Source organism: Ambystoma mexicanum, chromosome 2q (assembly GCF_040938575.1).
Source record: "Ambystoma mexicanum isolate Mex_15411 chromosome 2q, UKY_AmexF1_1, whole genome shotgun sequence".
In the NCBI taxonomy this organism is placed as follows: domain Eukaryota; kingdom Metazoa; phylum Chordata; class Amphibia; order Caudata; family Ambystomatidae; genus Ambystoma; species Ambystoma mexicanum.
The window spans coordinates 421,737,439-421,762,129 of NC_090924.1; the positions used below are offsets into that span (position 1 = coordinate 421,737,439).

The 24,691-nt window shown below is 45.3% G+C and overlaps 1 protein-coding gene across 1 annotated transcript in view; it reads left to right on the plus strand.

Moving 5' to 3' along the window:
- The window catches only part of LOC138569463 (anterior gradient protein 2 homolog), a 57,691-nt gene extending 34,739 nt beyond the window's left edge, over positions 1–22,952 (plus strand). The window contains exons 6-8 of the mRNA XM_069647444.1: positions 4,544–4,607; positions 18,610–18,693; positions 22,687–22,952. Of these exons, the coding sequence (XP_069503545.1) occupies positions 4,544–4,607; positions 18,610–18,693; positions 22,687–22,736 (198 nt within the window). The 3' untranslated portion in view covers positions 22,737–22,952. The remainder of the gene's footprint in view (positions 1–4,543; positions 4,608–18,609; positions 18,694–22,686) is intronic.
- The last annotated feature ends 1,739 nt before the right edge of the window (positions 22,953–24,691 follow it).

The following is a 24,691-nucleotide window of genomic DNA, read 5'->3' on the forward strand; positions in this document are numbered from 1 at the left end:
GTGGGAGAGGGGTTACTGGGAGGTTACCTGCATGCAGGGCTATTCATGCCGTTCTTCCATTTCAGGTGCTTGTGCATCAGAGAGATTTCCATGGAGCAAACCTTCCTTGATATACTCTAGTTTACTGGTGCGCTGGATAGGTTGTTTAGGACTGTGCCTTCCGGCCTCCTCACTGCCATTCCCTCCAGCAACCTAAGGTGCTCCCAAGCACATGACGAGAAGGGCACTGTCTGGGCCTTTATTTCCCCTGTTCCACATGACACCTGAAAATGTATTCCATCAGGTACATGCTCAATGATTTTGCCTCTTCCTATTCCTGAAACATATGCTTGTGTAAAACAGCCTCTGTCTCCTCTACTTCATGCCCGGCCATCTCCACCTGCATCACTACCTTTGCCACCTCCATGTCTTGCTCTGGCCAGCCAAACCCCTCTGATGCACCCTGCCCCAAACCCTCTCCAGCCCCCAAGAATGTTATGGCTTTGCCCAGGAATGGCTCAAGGGGATTTGAAACTACAATAGCACTCTCCTACATCAAGTCGAGTACTGCCTGCCAGTCCTCCCCAGTCACATCCAACTCCTGTGTCATAAGGATGCCAGACCAAACCTTCTTCAACTCTCCCACTCCCCACGTCACAATCTCCTACTGTGGCAGTGGCACAATGTGTAACGTTTAGGTGTGGCCAAAGAAAGCATTAGCTCTCTGCCAGAGCATTCAAAGATGGATATTGGAGAACACCTCTCTTCTCTAGTCTCAATATTCTAACTTCAAATAGTTATTTGTGATAAAATGAACCAGTTTCTTTAGTTCTTCCAGGGAGCTCTTTCACCTTCAGAATCTCCTCTGTCATTCTTAAAGCATGGTTCCTTGATTTATCAAGAAAGGGTCTTGACCCTTATTCCTTTGGGAATCTTGCAGTGTCTCTTTCTTAGTTTTTATCCTTGATTTGGTTTTCAGCCATTTTCTGGGCTGAATGTATTGGGCCTCATTCCGAGTACGGCGCTAACCAATGGCGCTATTAACGCCTTGGTTGACGCCGTACCCGGACCGGCAGCGCCTTGGTGGATGGCTGAATTACCGCCCCATTCCAAGGGTGGCGGGGCGGTAATTCCCCAATCCCCATTTACCCTTCCCCATTCCCATTTTTGCCCCATAGGGCATAATGGGAGTGGGGAAGGCGTTAATTACGCCACCGTAAATTACGGTGGCGTAATTAACATCAAGGTCCCTTAGCGCCATGGTTTTTAACACCTGCTAAAAGCAGGTGTTAAAACCTCCATGGCGCAAAGGGAACTCGGAGTATGGCGGTAAGGGATTACCGCCACCGCTCTCGTTAGCGGTGGCCGCTATCCCTTACCGCCATACTCGGAATGAGGCCCATTGGGCCTCATTCCGAGTACGGCGCTAACCAATGGCGCTATTAACGCCTTGGTTGACGCCGTACCCGGACCGGCAGCGCCTTGGTGGATGGCGGAATTACCGCCCCATTCCAAGGGTGGCGGGGCGGTAATTCCCCAATCCCCATTTACCCTTCCCCATTCCCATTTTTGCCCCATAGGGCATAATGGGAGTGGGAAAGGCGTTAATTACGCCACCGTAAATTACGGTGGCGTAATTAACATCAAGGTCCCTTAGCGCCATGGTTTTTAACACCTGCTAAAAGCAGGTGTTAAAACCTCCATGGCGCAAAGAGAACTCGGAGTATGGCAGTAAGGGATTACCGCCACCGCTCTCGTTAGCGGTGGCCGCTATCCCTTACCGCCATACTCGGAATGAGGCCCATTGTCTTTATAAGGATTCTTCACTATCTTTACAATATTCACTCTCACTGGGCTGGCTGTTCTGAGCCCCTCTGTACTCTTCTCTTTCTTTAAGGTTTTCACAACCACTGGAATTAAGATGATAAGTCCCTTTATACTCTTCACTTTCTTTAAAGTATTCACAACATCTGGAACAAGTATGATGAGTCCCTTTGTACTTCTTGCTTTCGTTAAGGCATTTACAACTACTGGGACGATTATGATGAATCCTGTGGTACACTTCCTGCCCTGTTCCCCTCCCGTTACCTTTGTGTTGTCAGGTTGGCATCACCCATTCTTACTGGGGGTTTAGGCTCTCTCCCATAGCTCCAACGCTTCCAGCCTCTCCTCTTTCTTCCTGCTTCAACGTGGGGCTTCATGAAGCCCATTCCACTGCGGTCTCAGTGTCATTTGAGGACCAGACAATCCACCTGCTCTGAGTCATGCCGCTGCCTCGGCTTTCCTCAGGCATGCATGGATTGACTTCCTGCCCTCTCCGTGTCTCCTTCCCTTCTTGGTTGCCAGCGTCCCCTGGACTGAGGACTTCTCGGACTCTCATAGTTTCTTTCTCTCTTCAGCTTTGAAACTCCTGGGCTTCACCAACATCATCGTACATTCATCTTTTTTTTTCTTTTATTAGGAAGTGCTGGGTGCTCCTCAGCATAAACCTATAGTCCCTTTTCTCTCTTGCTTCAGCGTTCTTTTTAACCTGCTCAATATTCTTCGTCTCAGTATGATTGGATTCTAACCACTGAGTAATCTTCATTTCCTGCACTCTTCTTCTTCTCAGTATGTTGGTTTTATTATTGGTTATTTTGTGTGAGGTTACAATAACAGACATTGGGCCTCATTGCACGGTAGGAGGTAGCCATGGTGGTATTAGCGCCATGGCTACTCCCTTACCGCATTCCGGGTCTGTGTTCCCGGAATAGGGACTTACCGGGTCATTCCGACCTTGTAGGACCCGGTAAATCCCCATTCCGGGAACCATTCCCCATTCCCATTCGAGCCCCCATAGGGCTCAATGGGAATGGGGATGGAGCTAATAACGGGCCCGCTATTAGCTCTGAAGTCCCTTAACGGGTCCCTTCCATAACGCCTGAGGAAGGGACCTGCTAAGGGACCTCGGAATAGGGTGGAAAGGGATTACCGGCACCGGTGTCCTTACCGGTGCTGGTAATCCCTTACCGCCTACTGCATAGTGAAGCCCATTGACTTGTTTGGGATGGTTCTCATGAAGCTCTGATGGTATAAGTGGCTCCTCAAAAAGGTGCTTCGGGAGTTCCTTGACAGAACTGAGTCCTTGTCCCCAAGAGTGGAGTCTGTACCTGTGAGGTCCCACTTGCCGCCGCCCACAGGGGGAATGTTGCGCAGCAGTGTCACATCCCTAGCCTCACAGGGAAGGGCCTCCCTCTAGGGAGAATTGACAACATCCTGAGAATTGTCGCAGAGGATGCTGCCTCTGATGTCTTAAATAGCTAGACAATAATCTTTTGTATGTAGATAAGCAAGAGGTACTGAGGTAAGGTTTCTGTAAACAGCGCTGGCATCAGTGAGCAGGCCATGATGGGATGAACCTTACCATGCATTTGAAGAGAGTAAAATAGGTGGAGGATTCATAAATAGAAAGAGACAGTGGTGGAGTGAGTAATATTAATAGTAATTTAGCATTTATATAGCACTACGAACCCTCGGGCATCTGAGCGCTGCTTATTATTACCCACGGTGTGTGGTGCTCCTAATGTGCAGATGCTGCACCAGGTAGCTAAACTAAAAGGTATTCTGGGGGTTGGGAGTGCTAGAGTCCATGTCTACAATGGCCATATTGCAGGGTCCTGGTAGGTGTTTCATGTGGAGCAGCCGACTGAGCCATTCTGCTTCAGTGGACCAATAGACCAGACGCCAGCAGTGACATCACAAGCAGCTATTAGGGCATATTTAAATTCTTTTTCAAAACATGTTGGGCCTCATTACACGGTAGGCGGTAAACCATGGTGCTATTAGCACCATAGTTGCCGCCGGTACCATACCAGTACCACCATGGAGGAAAGGGGAATTACCACCCTATTCCAAGGTTGGCGAGGCGGTAATTCCCTCTTTCTCCATGGCCCTTCCCCATTCCCATTTTTGCCCCATAGGGCTCAATGGGAATGGGGAAGGAGCTAATTACGGTACTGCAAATTGTGGTACCGTAATTAGCACCAAGGTCCCTTTGCGGGTCCCAACTTTAACGGCTGGTCTACACCAGCTGTTAAGGTCGGGTCCCGCAAAGGGACCTCGTAGTAAGGTGGTAAGGGTTTACCGGTACCGGTGCCCTTACCGGTACCGGTAAACCCTTATTACCTACCGTGTAATGAGGCCCTTTGATTATTTAAATGCAATATAAACCTATGCAAAAAACCTATATCACATTAAAGAATTATTATTATTATTATTAAATGCAATGCTCAGGAAAAAAAGATCACTGAACAATGTTTAGGAACATGCATTTATAATTTGAAAACTACTCATTTGGTTTGTCAAAGAAGTCTCAAATCTTCACATTTCCCAGGTACTGAATACCTATCAGCCCCAGAAAGCAAGTGTTTAAATTAAATATTCCTACACAATTACTTTTGTCACATAATTACTGTCCGGGATGTTCCTAAGAAATGTTTTTATAACATCAGAATACAAAGGGTTTATTTTCTGTCGAATCCACTGATTCCCGTGTGCTCACTGGTTTATCTGTTTGGTCCCACAGTATGAAACGTCGGACAAGAACCTGTCCCCTGATGGCCAGTATGTGCCCAGGATTATGTTTATAGGTGAGTTACATACCGAATCAACATGATAGCACTGCAACAATAATAATGTGTGTTCATAAGATAGCGCTACATGCCAAATTCCTCCCACTTCTTAGAGCTGTAATGTCAGTACTTTGTATCCTCATTTAATGGTAAGCAATGTATTTCTCTCAATACAATAAAAAGCCTGTGTTGTCCCTGGACTCTGTTTGAGGTGGCAAAGTGCAGTATTGCCCAATTCCAGAGGAGCAATTAACTCGTAAGCTACCCACCCAGACGAGGAAAATATCCAGTGGAAAGGACAGGACCTATGTGAAATTGTATCCACCACTACCAGGAAAACACACATATATTTTTTTTAATCATTTTAAATCATTTGCTTTTTAGTTTTGGCGATTATATAGTGCCTAATTGCCACCTAAAAGCTGAAACTATTATATTGCAGTACAGATTGGCGGGCGATGACAAGTGAGAAGAGAGTTCTTTGGTTATTTATCCACCCATTGATAGCACATTGACATGCTAATCCCTAAGGTCATTCTCACCCATGACATGGCCTTCCCTGTCCAAAACCCATGCTCGTGGGAACTCTTTGAGCTAGCTCGATCAAGCAGTAATATCAACCATTGGCCTGCCAGTGTTATTTCTATCCAGTTTTCTGAGAACCAATGGCTCACTTAATGGTATTAATGTGCTACGTGTTTATTAAAAATGTCTTAGACAAGTCTTCCCTCTAGCACTTGATTTATAGCTGTTCCTTGCACTGAGGGCCTGTTAAAATCAAGCATTGACAATGCCAATAGTTTTGGCTTGTGTATATGTTTTAGATCAGCATTTCCCAGGCACTGCTACCATCTGCCCAGATAATCACACGATGTTCCAGCTGTTGCCAGCTCATGGCCAGGTAATTCCATTATGGGGGCATTGTCTGGCAAATTCCTATCCATGTCTATATGAAAGTCAAACCGTTGGCATTGCCAGCGCTTTTTCTCCATAAAGGCACGTAAGAGATAGTAAAATGTTGCTTTTTTTTTTATTAAAAAAACCAGGCCCCATCTGAAGTGATGCATGGGCTGAGACGGGATCAGTCACATGACAGATTCATCTGATATATAACTGACTCCGCTTTACACTTCTTTGCCTTTTTTTCTTAATAACTAATAACTTATTTTGTTTAAAGATAAAAGAGAATTTTCTTACAGTTTTCCCATATCTTTCGAAATGTGCCGTCCTATGTGCAAAGTCTGCTTTGCAATTCCTGTAGATATGTGCAGTGCTACTGTTCCAGCCATGTCCAGCCATGTTTAGTGTGGGCAGATTCCTCTGTAGCATTGCTGGTAGAAGCGCTGTGATCGTGCACTCCATGTGAATACGTGCAAACCCGTAAACAGATCGGTGGGATGCGCTCCCTTTGGCGATGGCCTTTCTCAGTGGTCTAAGCAATGGCCGTTCCATTCAAGGTAGTGGACCAATAGATTGGTGCAATCCTACCTCCACCCACCATGAACAAAACAAAAGCATTTCCGGATGCATGTGTAGCTCGCAAATGAGCCTCTCAGGCGTGCACAGATGAGTGCAGGCATAAGCAAGTCAACGAGTGGTAATTGTACGATACCATGTCACCCTAACTTTGTTGTGTTATGTAAATGGTTAACATGATGATGATGTGTAACTAAGCTGTAAGTCTTCTTCTGCAATGCGCCCTTATACCTACGGGTCTGGAGCACAATACAAGTAATAAAATACAAAATACAAATACAAACGAGCACAAATGGAACCCAACTGCTCAAAGCTTGAAGGCAGCAACTCAGACAGTTAAATGCTTGGATGCTCTCACGTTGACTGTATTCCCTTTAAAAGGCTCCAATCCTCCAATGGCACTCTCATTTTTCCAGTCAATGATCTATATATACTGGAAAAAGTCTTTTAGCACTGGGTCACTAAAAATGGTCAACATCAAGCCAGGAAGCGATCTACTCAGTTACCTTTGCAATCAAAGTTTTGCAGCACTTTGCTCAACAGAATCTATTCCAGCCAGGAATAAACAATATGAGCAACTTTAATTGAAGGGCATAGGGAACCCGAAAGGATGACTCTTTTGGGATGAACCGGAAGAGGAACAACATACAACACCGGAGTGAAGCGCGGTTTTTGTAATGGGGGAACTTTGTGCACATTCTCTGGGCCATATTCTCCAAACATTTTTGGGCGCAATCCACAAAGGCTATCTGACATTCAGATGCGCTCGGTTTCCCCCTTTGTTCATCTGCGAAAATAAGTAGACAAGTCTGCGCCTTATAATTTGCATCCACAAATAGGATGCACTTAGAAATGCATAGAAAAATAACCCCATTTTCCTGTGCCTGAGCATTACACGCACAGGGGGATGAGCAAGCAGCGGTAGACATGCTGGGCCTTATTACAAATCAGGCGGCCCGGAAATAACGGTGGCGGTAAACCCGCCGCCACTGTTGTTTCCGGACCGCCTGATCCCGACTCCTGCAGGCGGGAGGTGATGTTCCCGCCAGGTTTGACCTGGCGGGTTTAACACCGCCCGCCTGCAGGCGGACGAGGAAACAGCGGCAGCATCACGAGATAGGACTCATAGGACTCAAGGGGAATGGGGATTAACACCATTCCGCCTCCGTGATTCCCGGGAAACCGGGGTTGTAATGCCCCGGTAATTCCGGGAATCACGGAGGCAGAATGGTAATACGAGTCCAGCGGTAACCAAGCGGTTTTACCGCCTCAGTTACCGCCGGACTCGTAATGAGGCCCGCTGTCTTTTTTTTTACATTGCACTGTGACAGGCCCATCAAGAGCTATTTCTTTAAAGTGTATTTCCAGCAACCACGTTGGTGTAGGGAGCGTGCAGGGAGGGAGACTGCCCTCTGCCGAGAGTAACGTATGCAAATGCTGCAGTCCAACCCCACTGAAATGCACAGGTCACCTTTTAGAATAAAGTGATGCGAACATTTCTTTAACAAGCAGAAATAAACAGGGCACCTCGTCTGTGCTTTCTTTATGTGTGCTTTTGTTTAGATTCTTTTGCAGCAAATTAACAAAACATCAAAGCAGCGCGAGTGGTCTTTTTTCCATATAAACCAGATTCCTTGCATATGTGTTTCTTTATTTTGTATGCTGTCACATATGCCAGCTTGCTGTCTCATCAAAACACTTGTTTTAACTAATAACCATGTGATTAACAAATGGAGCAGGATTCATAAATCAAAGAAGGGTGGCCAAGTCCTCGGTTAAGCATCAGAGCTATGTTCCGGGTTCGAGATACTGTGATGAGAGCGATCTATAAGCCATCACATTAATTTTATGCTGAAAGAAGAACGTAAGCTTAAACAGTCCCAAATATCACCTTAAAATCCAAGAGTTTAAAACACCAACACTAACGTTTTGGTTGTCGTGGACTCTACAAATACGGTGGTGAGCAATGGTCGAAGTGTAAACAAAGAACCACTTGCACTTTGGCCTTGGATGGGATGGACTGGGAGGAGAGGGAAAGTTGAGTGGTGTGGGAGGGACTAAAAAAGTTATACTTACTCTTTTTTTTGGCAACCTTTATCGGTTAGTTGGGTCAACTGTTCTCATACCAGAGAGACAATGGGCATCATTACAAGGTTGGAGGTAGCCATGGTGCTGCTAGCACCATGGCTACACCCTTACCGCATACCGGGTCCGGGTTCTCGGTATGGGGACTTACCGGGTCATTCCAACCTTGGAGGACCTGGTAAGTCCCCATTCTGAAAACCATTCCCCATTCGAGCCCCCATAGGGTTCAATGGGAATGGGGAAGGAGCTAATAACGGGCCCGCAAATAGCTCCATGGTCCTTTAGCGGCTCCCGCTAAGGGAGGCTGGTAAAATCAGCTGGCCTTACTGGGACCCGCTAAGGGACCTCGGAATGCGGTGGTAAGGGGTTAACGGCACCGGCATCCTTACTGGTGCCGTTAACCCCTTACCGTCGCACTCGTAATGAGGCCCAATGTCTCAAATTCGTCCTACAATCACAGACACGTTTCCTTCTAATTAGGGTTTGTCACAAGTATGATGTAGCATGTTTCCACTGAACTAGTATTACATTCAAACATGCAACACCTCTCAACGCCTTCAATGTAATTCCTTTGACAGCCTACTAATGAGCAGTGCATCATCCACAAGGCTTTCTGGGGCCTGGGACCCCGCTACATCCAACTCTCTCTCCCTAAATACCTTTCTGCTAGAGCCCTCTGCTCCTCTAGCTCCAACTCTCTGCAGATCAGATGCTTTTCAAAGCAGAGAGTGGGGGGGTATATCTCTCTCCTCTGCAGGTGCCTCCAACAGGAATGGCCTCCCTGCCCCTTTCAGAATTGAGACAGATCTCCTTAAGTTCCAGAAGCTTCTCAAGACTTTCCTTTTCTCTTCCACCTTTCCTCTCCCCCTCCCCTGCTAATGTCCTCATCTGCCTCTTGACGGGCTGCTCCTTCAGATTCTTACAGGGCATCAGGCCCTCCTTGTCCAGTCTACCCCTGCACCTGGTCTCCCATGACCTCCCTCCCCCACAACCTGCACTTGCCTTTCCGGGTCCCCTCCCCCTGCACTTGCCTAGTTGGTCCTTCATCCCTTGAGCCCTTCCAGCCCCTTACCTCCCACTTAGCATGTGGACCTTCCCTCCCCTGCACACTCTGCATTACCCTGCTATCTACCTGGCCTCCCCTGGAACTCACTTAGCCCACAGGCGCTTCCGCCCTGACCTGCACCCCCCTTACCTCTTCCCTCTCCCCCGCACTTACTGTTACTCCTCTTGCACAATCTGTTTTTGTCATCCCTGCCACCGCCTTGTCTTGTTGCGTCTTGAAACACATTTTGTATAGGCACTTTATATATACACCCAATAAATAAAATAAATACATACATTTAACTATCATTTCGACAGCTTAGCAGCTTAATGTGTCTTGTGATGAATAGAGGGACTTTGTCCCTTCTCCCTAAGAGGGAAGACACTGCCAATGTGAGGCTTGGGAGGTGAGCCCGCTCCGCAATACTCTCCGTAGGGGTAGAGGCAATTGGGAACTCACCGGGAGACACTCCCCGTTTGGGGAAAAGGACTGCCGTTCCTGTGAGTAACTCACTCCAGCTGGATATACCATGGCCTACATGGGATGTTTTAAAATATCAGAAAACATGATCTGTCAGAACTGGGATAAGGACATTCCTAAGGGATCCCGTTATCTGAGGAGAAAAGATCATGTCCCTTTAAATCAGAGCGCCCACTTTACTGGGACAAGCACATTGAAGAGCATACATAAAGCCCAAGATGAGAGAGAAGCATGAGGAGAGAGAGGATCACGTACACAAGATGGGGGAGGCCCCACGCTGTGTAACAACTGGTGACAACAAGAACCAGGAAATCTCTGGGTTACAAACTCGCTTGTAAGTGCTACAAGGGATGCCAGAGTTGCTGCAATCCTTCAATCCAAGAAACTGGCAGTGCAGAAGCCCAACGGAAGGTGGTGGTGAGACCACAGAGAGGATTCCAGGGTGGGCAGGCCATCCGCAGAACGTCACTGATACCACCGGCAACCAAAGGTTTCAGTGTGCAGCCGAGCACCGGGACACTGTTAGAAGACGCAAGCAAACGAGGAGACGAACACCAGGGAGGGAATTATACCGGCTTTTCAGAAGTCGAAAGAGAGTCCTCGAGAAGGAAGTTTTCCAAATACGTTCTCCCTCTAGAAAGAAGGTAACGGGCAGGACGCGAAGTACAGGCAGACTCAAGGGAATCATTATACCACGCAGCTAACTTGTCACAGTAGAAATTGTGAAACAAACTCAAAACTGAAGTCAAATATAAATAAAGGTTGTGAAGCAAGAGAAAAGTTGGATGAAAAGCTGGGCAATGAGAACTAGAGCCAGTGGATGAAGATACCTTGGGAAAAGGGGAACATAACAAAAAAATATAAAGGTTGTGAAACAAAGGAAAAGGTTGATGAACAACAGTGTAATGAGAAAGAGAGCAAGTGGATGAAAACACCCTGGGAAAGGGGAAAATAACTTGCTATCCTGAACATGAACAATATAGTACAAAGAAAGACATGGCCATGAGCCTATACGCATAGGACAGATACAGAATCAACAGATTCAAGAAAGTTGGAACTATCATAGCATAAGAGTGAAAACCACTCAAGATCATATTCCCGCAAAAGGTCACACTGACATTTCTACTATTAAGAGACAGCCAAAAGTGAGTCCAAGTGAAGAAAGAAGACTAAAGTTCTCCCTCTGGGAACTGAAGAGATTAATACAAGCAGTCACAAGAGACTAATTGCGAAATGTATATTAAAGATTGGTACTAGAAGTACCCTTGGGAGAAGAGAGTCATTCTCCTAACTTAAGTTAGTTTACTTAGTGGTAGGGTCAGTTAGGGTCGTACTTGGACAGCGTGCATATTTCTTTGGACATTCACTACTGACAAACGAGCACCTTAGTGAAATAGGTAGGGAACACACATAGAAATAGGGAAAGATAAGCCTTATAGCATTACTTTAATAAAAAATTGTAGATCATGTCCTCTGAGAATCTGAGACCTTCTTCTGACTCGCCGCAGTCTGCTGTAGAGATGAGCTTGTACTTTGTAATTCACAGGTTCTAATCCCAGTACAATTCACAGGTTCTAATCCCAGTACAATAGCTCAGGAGATGCTCCTGATGCAGAGATATTTATGATCAGGTCACAGGTTCTAGTCCACATAAAAGGGCAGTTAGAGGTAGACGTCGCAGTAAGATATTGCCTCAGATTAATGTGCCACCTGCAGTGATCAATGTGGGACATCATTCTCAAGAGCTCTGATTCCAAATGCACATGTTGAGTGAAAGCAGTATGGCTGTCAATTGCAGTCTGTTGGTGGTTTCTATTGTTTGCAAGGTGGTGCTTTAACTTCAAAACTGCCTACACCTCGTGGAGCGAGGGCGGAGAGGTGTCGAGTGGAAGCAGTCTGGCAGGCTGGGAAGCTGGGCTGCGGTGCTGCTAGCACTGTTACCCTGAAAGCCTCCTACAATTCTATAGATCCTTCACTCACAAGGAAAACCTCCACGCGCTGTTTTACCCCCACTCCTGCTGATCACCGACACTCGACTGAAGGAAGCTAAGAAAGTGAACGAACTAGTGAGTAACCGGAGACCCCGGCCACCCACTGTTTACCTATTGTCTACACTAACCGGACCACCTGGCCGGCATTGGTCTAAACTCTTTAACTCTTCTTCTACTGCGGGCCCCCCACCCCCACGAAATACATTCCTAGTGTAAACTATCGTGGCAGCAGGGGTTGTCTCTTTCAACTCCCACCTACCATTTCTCCCGCTGCTCTCATCTTGTCTAGCCGAGAATAATGAAAAAAAGACATTGTCATTGAAGGGTCCTTGTACTCATAGGAAGGGAAGGTGGTGGGAGGATCCTATAGGGGCTGATGATCTGCATATTACAACTGACAGATTGGGGGGGGAACCGCGATCAGGGTGGCATCGACGCAGCCTCTAAACTGATTTTTCCACCTACTGACACCATCACCATCACATCGGTGGAATCAGGTAACCAACAAACAGCTAGACCTGCTTCACAAGGATCTGTTAATAAAGAGATCACAGAACCAACACTAGAATTGGAAGCTGTGCATCCTAAAGCTTGCATGCTAAACAGAGAGAAACATCTTTGCCCTTCATCTCCTCGGGTGTTGGCGCCGACGTCTCTGTCCTCTCCACCCACCCCCCTCTGAGGTAAGGATGCTACTACCGTCGGTCGGCACATCAATCTGTACAAGCGATATACTGAAACCGGCTAGGTTAAACGAGAGGGATTTAACCAACTCAACTGTCATGGAATCAGTGAAAGAGCTAATACACACCCATTCCTCTACCCCCTGGCTGGACTGCTAAGCTATGCAGAGGAATATGTGGATTTGGAAGACTATTTCCTCGTCCCGACTCCCCTGATTATGTGCAAAACACATACTCCAATCAAAAAGAAATGGATAGCTGGATCAGTCGTTCGCTAGACTGTCTAAAAACACAACATGCAGCTATCGCAGCAAGACTATCAAAAGACATTGCAGAAATAAAAACGACCATGGAAAGCCAGAGGCGCTTAAGTGAGGTTTTCAAACCTTGTTCACCTCGCATACTCCTAGATAAGTCTAATAATCAAGAGGAGACCCCCTGAATCAAAACAGGAGAGAAGGCTGGGCTAGAGGTACATTCAAACAGGCCTTTACTTTCTGACCCTACAGTTGTACGTGAACAGAATATCCAGAGCAACTCCTCTGTATTCTCTATAGAGTCTGAATCACTTGAGCATTCTCCATGCCGCCACTACGGTGCTTCAAAGACACAATCTGAAAGGATGATGGAGACCCAAAACATCCAGGTGCTCATTTTGTCCTGACTAACCATCGCCCTTAACCCTTTCATTAAACTATAAAAACCTTTGAATGACTCAATTAAAGATCAAGCCCACTTACTTGCACCATCTCAGTCCAAACTTGTGGTGTTGGAATCTCTAACGGAGACCATGATGGGAAGATTGGATAGAGAGGCTTAAACATTGTTAAAATGGCAGGAAATATTGTCTGATTTGGCTAGAGGGGAGGCCAACGAAAAAAATACATTGATGTCTGCTATCCTTGAGACTTTGAACTTGGCAAGAAAGACTGAGGATCGTTCTTGTTCAGAAAAGATGGATATCAATTCCTCCTCGGCCCATTCCAGCAACCCTGGATCCCAACATCCACCGGAAGGACAACAGGAGGGTTCCGGGGAGAGTAGTGAACGACAACCACAAATTCAAACAGCTAGAGAAAAATGGCCAAAGCATCTGAAAGATGATGGTCATGACGGTAGCCAAATAGAAGCCAATATCCAATTAGGACAAGAGAAAGAATCTCCAGAGTTAAGAATCTGTGAAAAGAGCTTCCAACAAGAACGGAGAACGATGGCAAGCCTTCCTCATGATCACCTCACTGAGATAAATACCCTGAGACCAGATGCGAAGCCGTTTTTGATCTTTGATAAATCCAAACCTGAAGCTCAGGTGCCCATGGGCCAGCCCACCATAAAGATGAAGACCAATAAGCTGCTGAATATTAATAAACCAAAATCCGACGGCTCGAGAGCCTTCCTGTGGAAACTAACAATGCCTCCCTCTGAGCCTTCAAAGCAGGAAAAAACATCAAAAACAAGACTATTATTCGAGCTCCAAGAATAGTCTCCAATTGTGTGCCTGATGGCGTACCAGACAGATTATATGCAGTGATGGACGAGGAAATGCTTAAATGTTTAGACCTATCTACATACTCCCTTGGAGAGGGGCTCGAAGATGAGATTATGGAACTTTGTGATAAGGATGAACCTGGGTCGGTGCAGCTCTTCAAACCAAAATTGTCAGCTGACTTCACTTCACCCGCTGGAACATTTTTCACTTTGAAAGAAAGATGAAACAAGATAGCCATCCACATAAAGAATCCAAAGGAATGGCCTGGAAATACTCCTCAAACTATGTCTGAGAGTCCGACTAGCAATCATACAGTGGTGAAAGAGCCTTCCAGTGGTCACCTGACCCCCAAGGTCACAATAGAAAGACTCTTGCCCTGTAGAGGTGGTCTAATTCTTAATCGGGTGAACCTTCTAAAGCTCCTTCCCAGTGCACCAAAGCTTAGAAATATAAAATCAAACGATCTGAAGAGCTTGCAATTCATCACTGAGAGGAGGACAGATTGGGTTTCCTTACAGTTTCACTTTAGCTTGGTGCATAATCTGCTCCTAGAAGCAGCAACAGACCTGCTGCCACGTGGATTCACGTGGATTCGAGATCACAGTATTGCCCTTTCATGATCCAGGGAGAGATAACCTATTTGGCTCCACCAACAAGGAGAATCCGAATCGAAAAGCAGAGAAAAGCACAACAAAGGATATAGTCTCCCTTGACCACCCGGTACCTTGCGGCCATCTGTCCATCTTGATCAGAGTTGATCATCATTGTGCAACACGGGACAAAAGGACTACAAAAGTTGGAAAGAAGGTACCATTGATGGAAAATACTAATCATGATTGGTCCTAGTTGGCACGCTCTGCCATGAATAACACTTAGATCCGGTAGAAAGGACGCCATATCAATGGTGCTCCTGGAACGTAAGGGGTCATAAACACTTATTCCTGGAAGAAGGGTTGGTTTTGAAAGCATTTGATGAATCTGTCTTCAAGAGACTTGGCTGATTAGCCCCCCTGCCCTTCTGTGATATATTGGGTTGTCCCCCTTCTGGGCTTCTTACGTTGTTAAAACTGGGGCAATGGCTGAGGGTTTTGGAATTCATAAATCTAAGTCCATTTGTGCAACTAATCTATGTGTCCTGGGAAAGAGCCTGGGGGCTTCTAAAGATACCCTTGTTTTATTTTTAAAATTTATTGGAATGCTCTCGCAGAGAATGAAGTCTCATTTGTTGATTTGATGACTACATGGATAGATAAGATCCTTGTAAAAGAATCAAACCCATATCTTAATATTTGTGGCAACTTAAATTTTAACTGTTTTGATAATAAAGGAAAACTACTCTCTGGCAAAAGTATGCAAAAAAGGGATTCTCTTTGGCAACAGGAATTGAAGACGAGGGATATTGAGATGCTAAATGGCCACACAAGGTGATATACCCGACAAGTCCAAAAGGTCTAGAGGGGTCCAACAATCTTGTTTGGATTACTTCTTTAAGTCCTCCAATATAAATAGCTGGGTAACTGCCTTCAAAGTTTTTCCGATGAGCAATAGTGATCATAACTTGCTGAAACTCACATGGAAGGTAGGCGGAACAACAGTTAAAACCATAAGAAGTGAGAAAATTCAGGTGAACCAGGCGGGTAATAGTTATTTTTTTCTAAAACACAAGATATGGCAAAGTGGCCTGAACCAGCTGATTAGGGGTGGGCCCATGGCATACGAAAAGCTCTTTCAACAGTTCAAATAGTCCCACACCCTGGGATATAACTCTAAGACAACAAGGGTACACTATTACAATACTGATCTGGTGGAACAGAAAAAACGTTATCGGGTCAACATAAGGCAATCGAGTACGTGGAATTTGCCCGATAGAAATAAACTGATTAGGAAGCAGAAACAACTATACTGCAATTGGCTGCTGTCTTCTAAGGCTATGAATATTCAGCGTGATGCTGAGGTAATACTTAATATAATGGTGAAGAAGAACAGCAGAGACTTCCGTGCTGTGCTTAACAATAATGATATCCACCAATGGGCTAGTCTTTGTCCAATAGTTCCCGAATATAAATGGGTTGAGCACTTCCTTTCTCTATTTGCCAAAGGTCTGCCACAAAAAATGGTTTCTTCCGAGCATAGATATTTGGAATTTACCTGGGCGTTAGAGGGTGAGAAATGCTTGTCAGTCACAAATAACTCTGACTCAAAATGGGATAGCCAATTTGATAAAGATGACATCATCTACCCTATCAAAAAACTAAACTTCTCCAGGGCTGCTTGCCCTGATGGTTTTAACAATAACATCTTAAATCAAAACCCGGAATTATGGGCCTAGTTTCGTTCTATATTGTTAAAACAAGTCCTAGAACACAAGGATGTGCCTACTTCCTGGAGGACAGCATCGATTATGCCAGTGTTCAAGAAAGGTTGTAGGGAAACACCTTCAATATACCGTCCCATTGCATTGCTCAATACCCTAGGAAAGCTGTTTGCCTCTCTTCTACTACACCATCTAGTTGCATGGGCCACCAAGGCCAGGCAGCTCCATTTGAGACAGACTGAATTTGTGAGAGGGGTGGGGACGAGTCTCAACCTTTTCCTGCTGAGCATCCTAAAGGCCAGAACCCGGCGTTCTAATAAAAAACTGTATGTCGCCTACATTGACCTTTAGGCAGGCCTTTCACAACATCAGTAGGGAAAGGTTGTGAGGCAAGCTGTTGGACAGGGGGTGCCCGAGAGACCTGCTCGAAGCCATTATATTCCTTTATTCTAACACGAGTATGAGAGTCAGACTCTCAACTCAGGGACATCTCTCCAAAGAAATTTAGACCTTTAGAGGTCTTAAGCAGGGATGTTCTTTAGCCCTCGTTTTGTTCAACCATTTTCTGTCTGATATCGAAGACATCTGGGCATTCCCCCATCATGCTCTACCGCCAGAATATTACCTGGATTCTCTATGCAGATGACATTGTGCTCTTAGACCAGACTCCAATCGGTTTACAGCGGAGAATCAACGAGTTGGCAAAATATTTGGAACAGAATGATCTAAGAATCAATATTAAAAAAACTAAAATCATGATCTTGGAATCAGATATATCACTGCTCCCAACCCCTCCTGACCACTTCGACCACTGAGAATGGTGCCATTTCATAGCAGATAACAGCATCCCACAGTATGCTCCATTTTTGAAGCACCCACGAGTGTGTGTGTGCATGCACACAAAGCAAAGAACAAATGCTTGACCAAATGAATGAATGAATGAAAGAAAAAACGGATCACTGAGTAAAGGGTTACAATTGGAAATTAATCAACCTCAATATAATGCTTGGTTGGCGTATGGGGTGCAACTGGAAATTCAAAATATATGACTCATGACAAACAACAGTACTAGCATATCGATTAAATGATTCATTGACAGAAATAATGTATTCAAGACGACAAGAGCGCACTATGTGAAGTTTAGTGTTTGAGAATTTGCCATTATCCTGCATTTTTAAAATGTCTTTATTCAATTTGTTCACATTTCCCCAATGGCTGAACATCTTCAAATTTCCAGCAGTTGCTAGCCCACCATGTCTGGTGCCCCAAGAACTGATCCATTTACTAAAACCTTGCATGACCTTTTGGAACCCATCCTTCCTGCACCGGTGATAGCATCGGGGCAGCATCGGGGGCCGCAGCAAATGTATTATTCCTTTAAAATACTAGTCTGCAGCCCCTCTCACCCCATTCTGCTGATTACAACCTCTAAATATCCGCCTCCTCCCTCCCCTCGGGTAACACCCCAACCCAGTTGCCACTCCCATCTCTAGAAGCACCCCTGATTTCTGTGCTCCCTTTACTCTCGTGGTCCTTCTCACCCGCCCAGTGGACTGGCCCTATCGTCTTTATCGCGTCCTTTTTTACACTCTAGAATACTTGTGTCTTACATTCCCCCAGCCAAGTCTCTAAGAAGCCCTGAGGGTCCTTAAGTCTGAGGTCAGCCCAGGCTGCATGTGAGATTCCCACAAGACTTCAGTGAAGGGTGGGGGTTACCAGTAGCTAACCCACCTGGGCTCCTCATGACACTTAGCTGGGGGAGAGGAGATATAGCTTCATAAGAAAAGTTGAGGAACTCGACTTGCTTGGTGTAAAATCCTATTCCTCCAAAGGGCAACGACCAGTACTGCTCATGTTTCTCCGGTCAAAACACAGTCCAATTTATGACATGTAGACAAAGCACATTTACCAAATGTATTACTCTGTGTTGGTTTTCAAAAAAGGCAATTGCCAATCAACCCAACCTTGTATGTAGATTAAGTGCCATATTCAAGTCAGCCTACCTAGGACAAGCTCAATTACCCTTTTTTGCAGGGACTATCATCCATAGTTCACAGGTGTGTTTAACGACTATGTAGAGTTGACATAACTAGTGTACGCGATCAAATTCCTCATGTTATAGACGTTCCTCGTACATTCTGCACCGTTCACTTACTTGGACCCGTTATCTAGTTGACAACTCATCTCCCTGAGGTTCCATCTTTACTTTATCGGTGGCCCACCAGGGATATGTTGTACAATCGAGACAAATCTAAACCAGTCGGGAGACCCCACTCATTTAGCGAATTTAGGCTTTTTTAAACACAAGATCCCAACATCTATATGTAATGAAAATTCTTTAATTAGCTCTGCCTACTAGTTCCACCTCTGTGTGGTATCTCTAAGAAGCTTTCCTCAAGGCTATCAATCAAATCTCCCTGCCGTAATCTGACATCATGTGCTTTTATCCAATTTCAGATCCCTCCCTGACTGTGCGAGCTGATATCACCGGGCAATATTCCAACCGCCTCTATGCTTATGAGCCAAAGGACCTGGATTTGCGTAAGTAACAATCACAGACATTTCCCAGACTCTGCTCTTTTGAACAGCAGTGACTGAGGAATAGTTTAACCTCTTCCGGGCCAGAGTCACTGGATCAAGTCCATAAAGGGCATCAACCTTAAAAGTGTTCCAATTAAAAAAACAAGTACCTTGTCCCTCCAGGATGATCTTTCCAGGGTTCTGAAGTAGTTTGGCTTACCAGGCTTGCAAAGAGTGAACTAAAAGGTGGGAAAGCTACAGCTTTTGAATGCCTGGACCCTGCTGCTTTATTTCGCCAGTGGTTGCAAGGGATCCTCAACAAGGTGGTCTGTATTACACTATATACAAAACCCAAGGTGGGAACCTCAACAGTCACTGGCACCTTGAGGTAAGGTCATACACTAAAGCAAAAAGTGGTGCCAGGAGGGCGAGACTAACAGGAGAAGGAAGGCAGAAAACTATGAAAATCAAATCATTATTTTAATTTTATTTTGATTTGAATATATAAAAAGTCATTAAACATTTTTAATCAATTTTTATAATCAATTTATACAATTTTTTATAAATATAAAAAAACATCCTACATGCCTTCATACACTCATTCAAACTAAATAAATCCATAAAACATTCAATTGTTTTAAGATAGTGAAGAAAAATACAATTCATTTTCATTATATAGCTAATAGTTGTTCACTCCAGACAAAGTATTTCTTCAATATCTTAAAACAATTGAATGTTTTATGGATGTATTTGGTTTGATTGAGTGTATGAATGCATGATTGGTAGGATGTTTTTTATATTCATAAAAAATTGTACAAATTGATTATAAAAATTGATTAAAAATGTTTAATGACTTTTCATATATTCAAATAAAAATAAAATAAAAATAATGATTTGATTTTCATAGTTTTCTGCCTTCCTTCTCCAGTTAGTCTCGCCCTCCTGGCACCACTTTTTGCTTTACTGTATTACACTATAACCACCACAGGATCTGCTGTGGGTAACAGGAAGGGTTCACTCAGGATACTTACATTAGACACTCACTGACAACAAACCCCTCACGTGCTCCTAATCCACTCGCTCCCAAATCGCCTCAGATTTAGGGAAATGTTTAATAGTAGGGCACACTATCAGGACTGGATAGATGGGGAGGCCAGGGTCTCCATTAGAGAAACATGGCACCTGTGCAAGTGCAATATTGCATGGTATTAGAAGTACGGCAAACATTATCCTAGTGTGCCTCCTTATTTTGTCATTGCATGTTTGCATCAGGGTAACATTTCCCCTGTGCTTATGCCACGTGCAGTTTCTCTCAGTCCGCTTCAGCATTTTGAGGCCCTGCATAATTGCTTCCTTCAGTAACATCCACAGCTAGATGTCCACCCTTCACCTATCTAGAGTACTAATTCCCAGGCATGGATGGCATAAGCAATTGGATAGCAGTTGCCAAAGTCGGTTGTGGGAGTCATTACATCAGACTATGCCATAGTGCGCATTAAAAAGATGGGTGCGGGGGGTTATTGGGGTTCACCCCGAAGAAGCATCTGATCTATCAGCCCCTTACAGGTCCTGAGGAGAGCAGGAGAATTAGGAAGTCACAGGCAGTGTTGTTGCATGATATGATATGATATGATGTTTTATTTATATCGCGCTCATACACAAGTGTTTCAGAGCATGACCAAGCAAAGGGAGGGGAACTGGGGAGAACAAAAATTGCGATCTTACTAGGCCCAGTAACATTAAGAACACGCAAGTGCATGGAAAAGGGAAAGGGGGTTGTTTTGAAATAGAAATGTAGGTGTGTTCTGAAATTCAAATTTGGGCTGAAATTCAAATTTGGGTGTGTTTTGAAAGTCAAATTTGGGTTTGACTTTCACGTTACTTTTGTGCCCTCCACTGTAACCTGCTAGCCCAGTGATTTTTTCTTACCGCTTTCTTGTATATTCCTCCTACTGCCATTCTCTCTTTACTCCAACTGCTTCTCTATCAACTATTCCTCCCTTCTCACTAAGTCTGGTAAGAAGAAATTCAAGCTAGGAACCTCCGGACACAGGACATTGCCAGTGGAGTCTGGCCTCAGCGTAGCATGGCAAGCATGTGCGAGCTGACCACCAGTCAATACGATTCCGATGGCAAATGTGTTTCCAGTGAGTTGATAATTTCCCCTTACAGGTAAGGGAGCTGATCAGGCAGGCCCCATTCCCGTTTGCCACATGCATGCGCGTGTGTGAGAACCTGTGTTCGGGGGTTGGGTTCCATAATACCGTAACGCAGAGCAAGAGCCACATTTAGCACCAGTGGAGTTCAGGTTCATGTTCAGGAGCACGTGACCACATTGTTTATTGCAATGAGGCAACGGAGGTCAATGTTTATGAAGTCTTCACGTGAAGAAAGGCTTCCTTTGGAAAATGAATTAGGAAGAAAGCTATGCCCCGTTGCCACAGTGAACACAACCTGCCTCATGCACGCTCTCAGGAAGTTTTAAGTCAGACAACCCACGGATTTCTAGGGAGAATGGCGATTATATATTCCCACCCTTCAATGGCCATAAGCAGACACCCTGGCGTCGCAGACACATCTTTTTTCAGCATTAAGTGTGTTTTATGCCCATTGCCGGAAATGTAAAACATGTACCTTGGGAATCCACCTGTGTTTGGGGTGAGTTGCTGGAGTGATGGGGCATGGATCTGTGTAGGCTGAAGGCAGGTAAGTCAAAGTCTTGTAAAAAAAAGCATTAAAACACTTGGCTAAAATACCATTGGCCTGATTCATGGAATTATTTGCGCCGAAAAAATGGGATTTGTGCGCCATTCTGCCCGCAAATCCTTGTTTAATAAATGGGGATTTGCGGGCAGAATGGCACACAAATCCCGTTTTTTTGGCGCAAATAATTCCATGAATAAGCCCCCATGTTTTATAGATATATCTGATAACATACATCAATCACGTGATACACCAACCTGAGAATATGCAAACTGTTATGGGAATATTTTGAATACAATGAGAGGGAATTCAGCTTCATTAGCCACGCCCTGAATCAAAGCATGCAATTATCAGCCTGTAAGTAATGTGAGCCTGAAATGATCTGCGTTTTACCAAAGCCCTATCAAGTCTTACAGAAACATTTGAAAGGGAAATGGGTGATAATGTCACCTACATGTAGCCATTGTTTAACACAGCGTGCAGACTTTTGCAACCCTCTCTTTTAAATGCTCTGATGAAAGAATTAATGTGGTAAAGGCAATTTTATAGACCCTAGGGGGCCCCCTGTGTACTCTGTTAGATTAATGTACTTAAATGAAGAAAACAAAACAAGAAACTGGAGTAGAGCTCTCCTGAGCTCGAACATTTGCTGCCGAGTGCTGGGAACATCCGATCACTGCAGGTGCAGTTAGGTATGACAGCTAAAGGGGTCCGGATGCAGGGAGATGCAGCCCCAGAACTGCACTGCTTATGCCTGGAAAAGGGAGTATCGTGCACCAGTAGAAGCCAGGCGTAATTCGCAAATGTGTGTACACCGGGCTCTAAAAGCAATCATTAACTTTTCTCTGGACATACGACTCAGCTCAAATTTTATGTTGCGGTGTCCTTTGTGACATGAAACTGTGAGCATTTCTTGATTGCAACTGATGCAGTCAGCGCACTCAATCTTCTGGAATGGGTGTATCAGGCAGTCTGCCAGTGAGTTTATAGGTCGTTCAAGGGGTATCTCGCCTTAAAAAAGTGTGTCTTAGAAAGTATCCGCAGGAAGTGACCACTATCTGCAAAAGCCCCCTATTACTTAACACACACGTATAGTTTAAATGTGGTGTGAAAAGTTGAAAGCTAAAAAGGTTTCCTAACAAATTAGGGGATGTGTGGAGAAAGTGGCGCTATCTATGCCCTGGAGACATATTTTGTAATGTGAGAAACACATCTTTTTGAATTGGGGTATAACATGTTTTGTTTCACTGGGTGAAAGGAATGTGCCTGCCCCCATGTTGCTAACAGTGGCCTTTTCTGTTTCTTTTCCAGTGATTTCCAACATGCACAAGGCTTTGAATCTACTGAAGGCCGAGCTGTGAGCTGGGAACAGAGGTCTTCTATTTCAGCTTTCTCCTTCCCCTGAGAATTGCAGCTCACAGAGCGGCGTCCCTCCCCCCCACCGGCATTATTGGGCTGGTTACGGGTATTTTATAAGTCACCCTGGTGCAGAGACGAGGGAGGTTGGAGGGCAACCAAGCGAGGTTGCAGAGTGTGCCCGGCAGGCGTCTAATCAATAAAGAGGTTCTGCTAAGGAATCTGTGTTGGAGTCTCCCTTTGCCTGATGTGTGTCTGTTACTCATACCTTGTATCTTGTACTCATTTCTTGAACTAAGCACCAATGCAAACAGCAGCAGTCAGAGGGCATTATTTACTGTAATGTGACCCCTTTATGTGCACTGATGCTGTTAATTATGCACTAATGGATGAGAGAAAAGCTGGGTGAATTAGACATATCCACATGGGTTGATGTTACCACAGATGAGAACTGGGCATTCATTTGTAAAAATCAATATATATGGAACGCAGGATAGAACAGGGGCAACGCGCTGGTCTTTGAAGCAAGACCACACAGAGCAACAGAGGTTTGAACCCCGGATCCGTGCTTATGGGGTTGCACTCGTAGCAGGTCCCTGGTCTTCAAGATGAATGGTAGCATCACGTACAGTATTTCATTTCACCCCGAAAGGAAAGGCTACCACACCATTTTGGAATTATACAGGCCACATTTTATTAAACATTCTACAACACTTATGATGGGGCCCAATAGTTCTGTTACATTGTTCTTCATCTGTTGCCCATGACCTTGACCCTCAGCCCACCAGCCAGATGCCTGTCTGGCCTACTGGCTGTCTAAGCTGTCCCAGGGTTATTTGTAAGACGGAAGTCCAATATCCAGCCGGACAGTCTAAATGCCCAAGCCTGGGCTAAAAATCCACCCAATGGGCAACCAAAGGGGCCACCCCCGCCATCCTCGCCTGCTTGGCCTATTGGACGCGAGTGGACCCATCAACCCACAATCCGGGTAGCAAATCCATGTTTCTTCTTTGTCATAGTCAAAACATTTTTACACTCCAATTGTTTAGGTTCCCGTCCATTGCGCCACAAGGCTGATTGGCCTACCGTTCAATGGCCCTCCCCCATTGCTCGGGCAAAGGTACCGCTAAATACCCCCCAAAATATCATGGATGAATATGTCCACACCCTCCTGAGAGAGATGCACACCATTTGTATTAAATAATTCAGGGGATGAGAGTCTTAACAGGCCATGCCTAATGCCCTGCAGTCGGGCCATGCACGTGAATTTTTCCAACTCCCTGTTTAATTTTCTCACTGATAGGTTCATGGGGAGGAGCTAACCCCCGTGCCCCAACCCTGCCTTGAAATAATTTCAGACCAGACCACGACTGTACCCTGGAAAAAGTGCACCAGAAATGCCAACGTATTCACCGTAAACTCCCTCACCGGCCTCCTGCCGCACCTGGCTAAGTCGTTTCCTCCTACATGCAGTAACAGAACCTCAGGATGCAGCACCTGCCCCTGCTCCAATGTCTCAGACAATAATTTCCGGAGCTGCCTGAGGCGCAAGCCCCCTGCTCCCAACCAGAAACACGCAAAACCCCCAGACATCTGTTTGTCACGACACACTGGGTCTTTCAGCCTCACCGCTGCTCTTGATACAAAGGAATAGCCGCACAGCCAGGCCATCCCTGGCGTGGGCCTCACTACTGCAAGAAAAATGTTTGCAGGCTTAATGCAGGCTCAATTACTGCTGTTCAAACGGCCCAAGGGCTGGCCGCTCATAGCTTTGAAAACAAACAGACCTCCATCTCTATATGAGCTGCAAGGCCTGCAGGGGCAGGTCCACACCTGCTGCCTCAGTGGCTGCGCCTATGCGAAATGAATGGGACGAGAAACCCACCGGAAATAATCCCACTGCCTGACATGCCTTCTGCATTACCCTTCTAAACTGGAACTGTGTTAATGGAACCTCCCC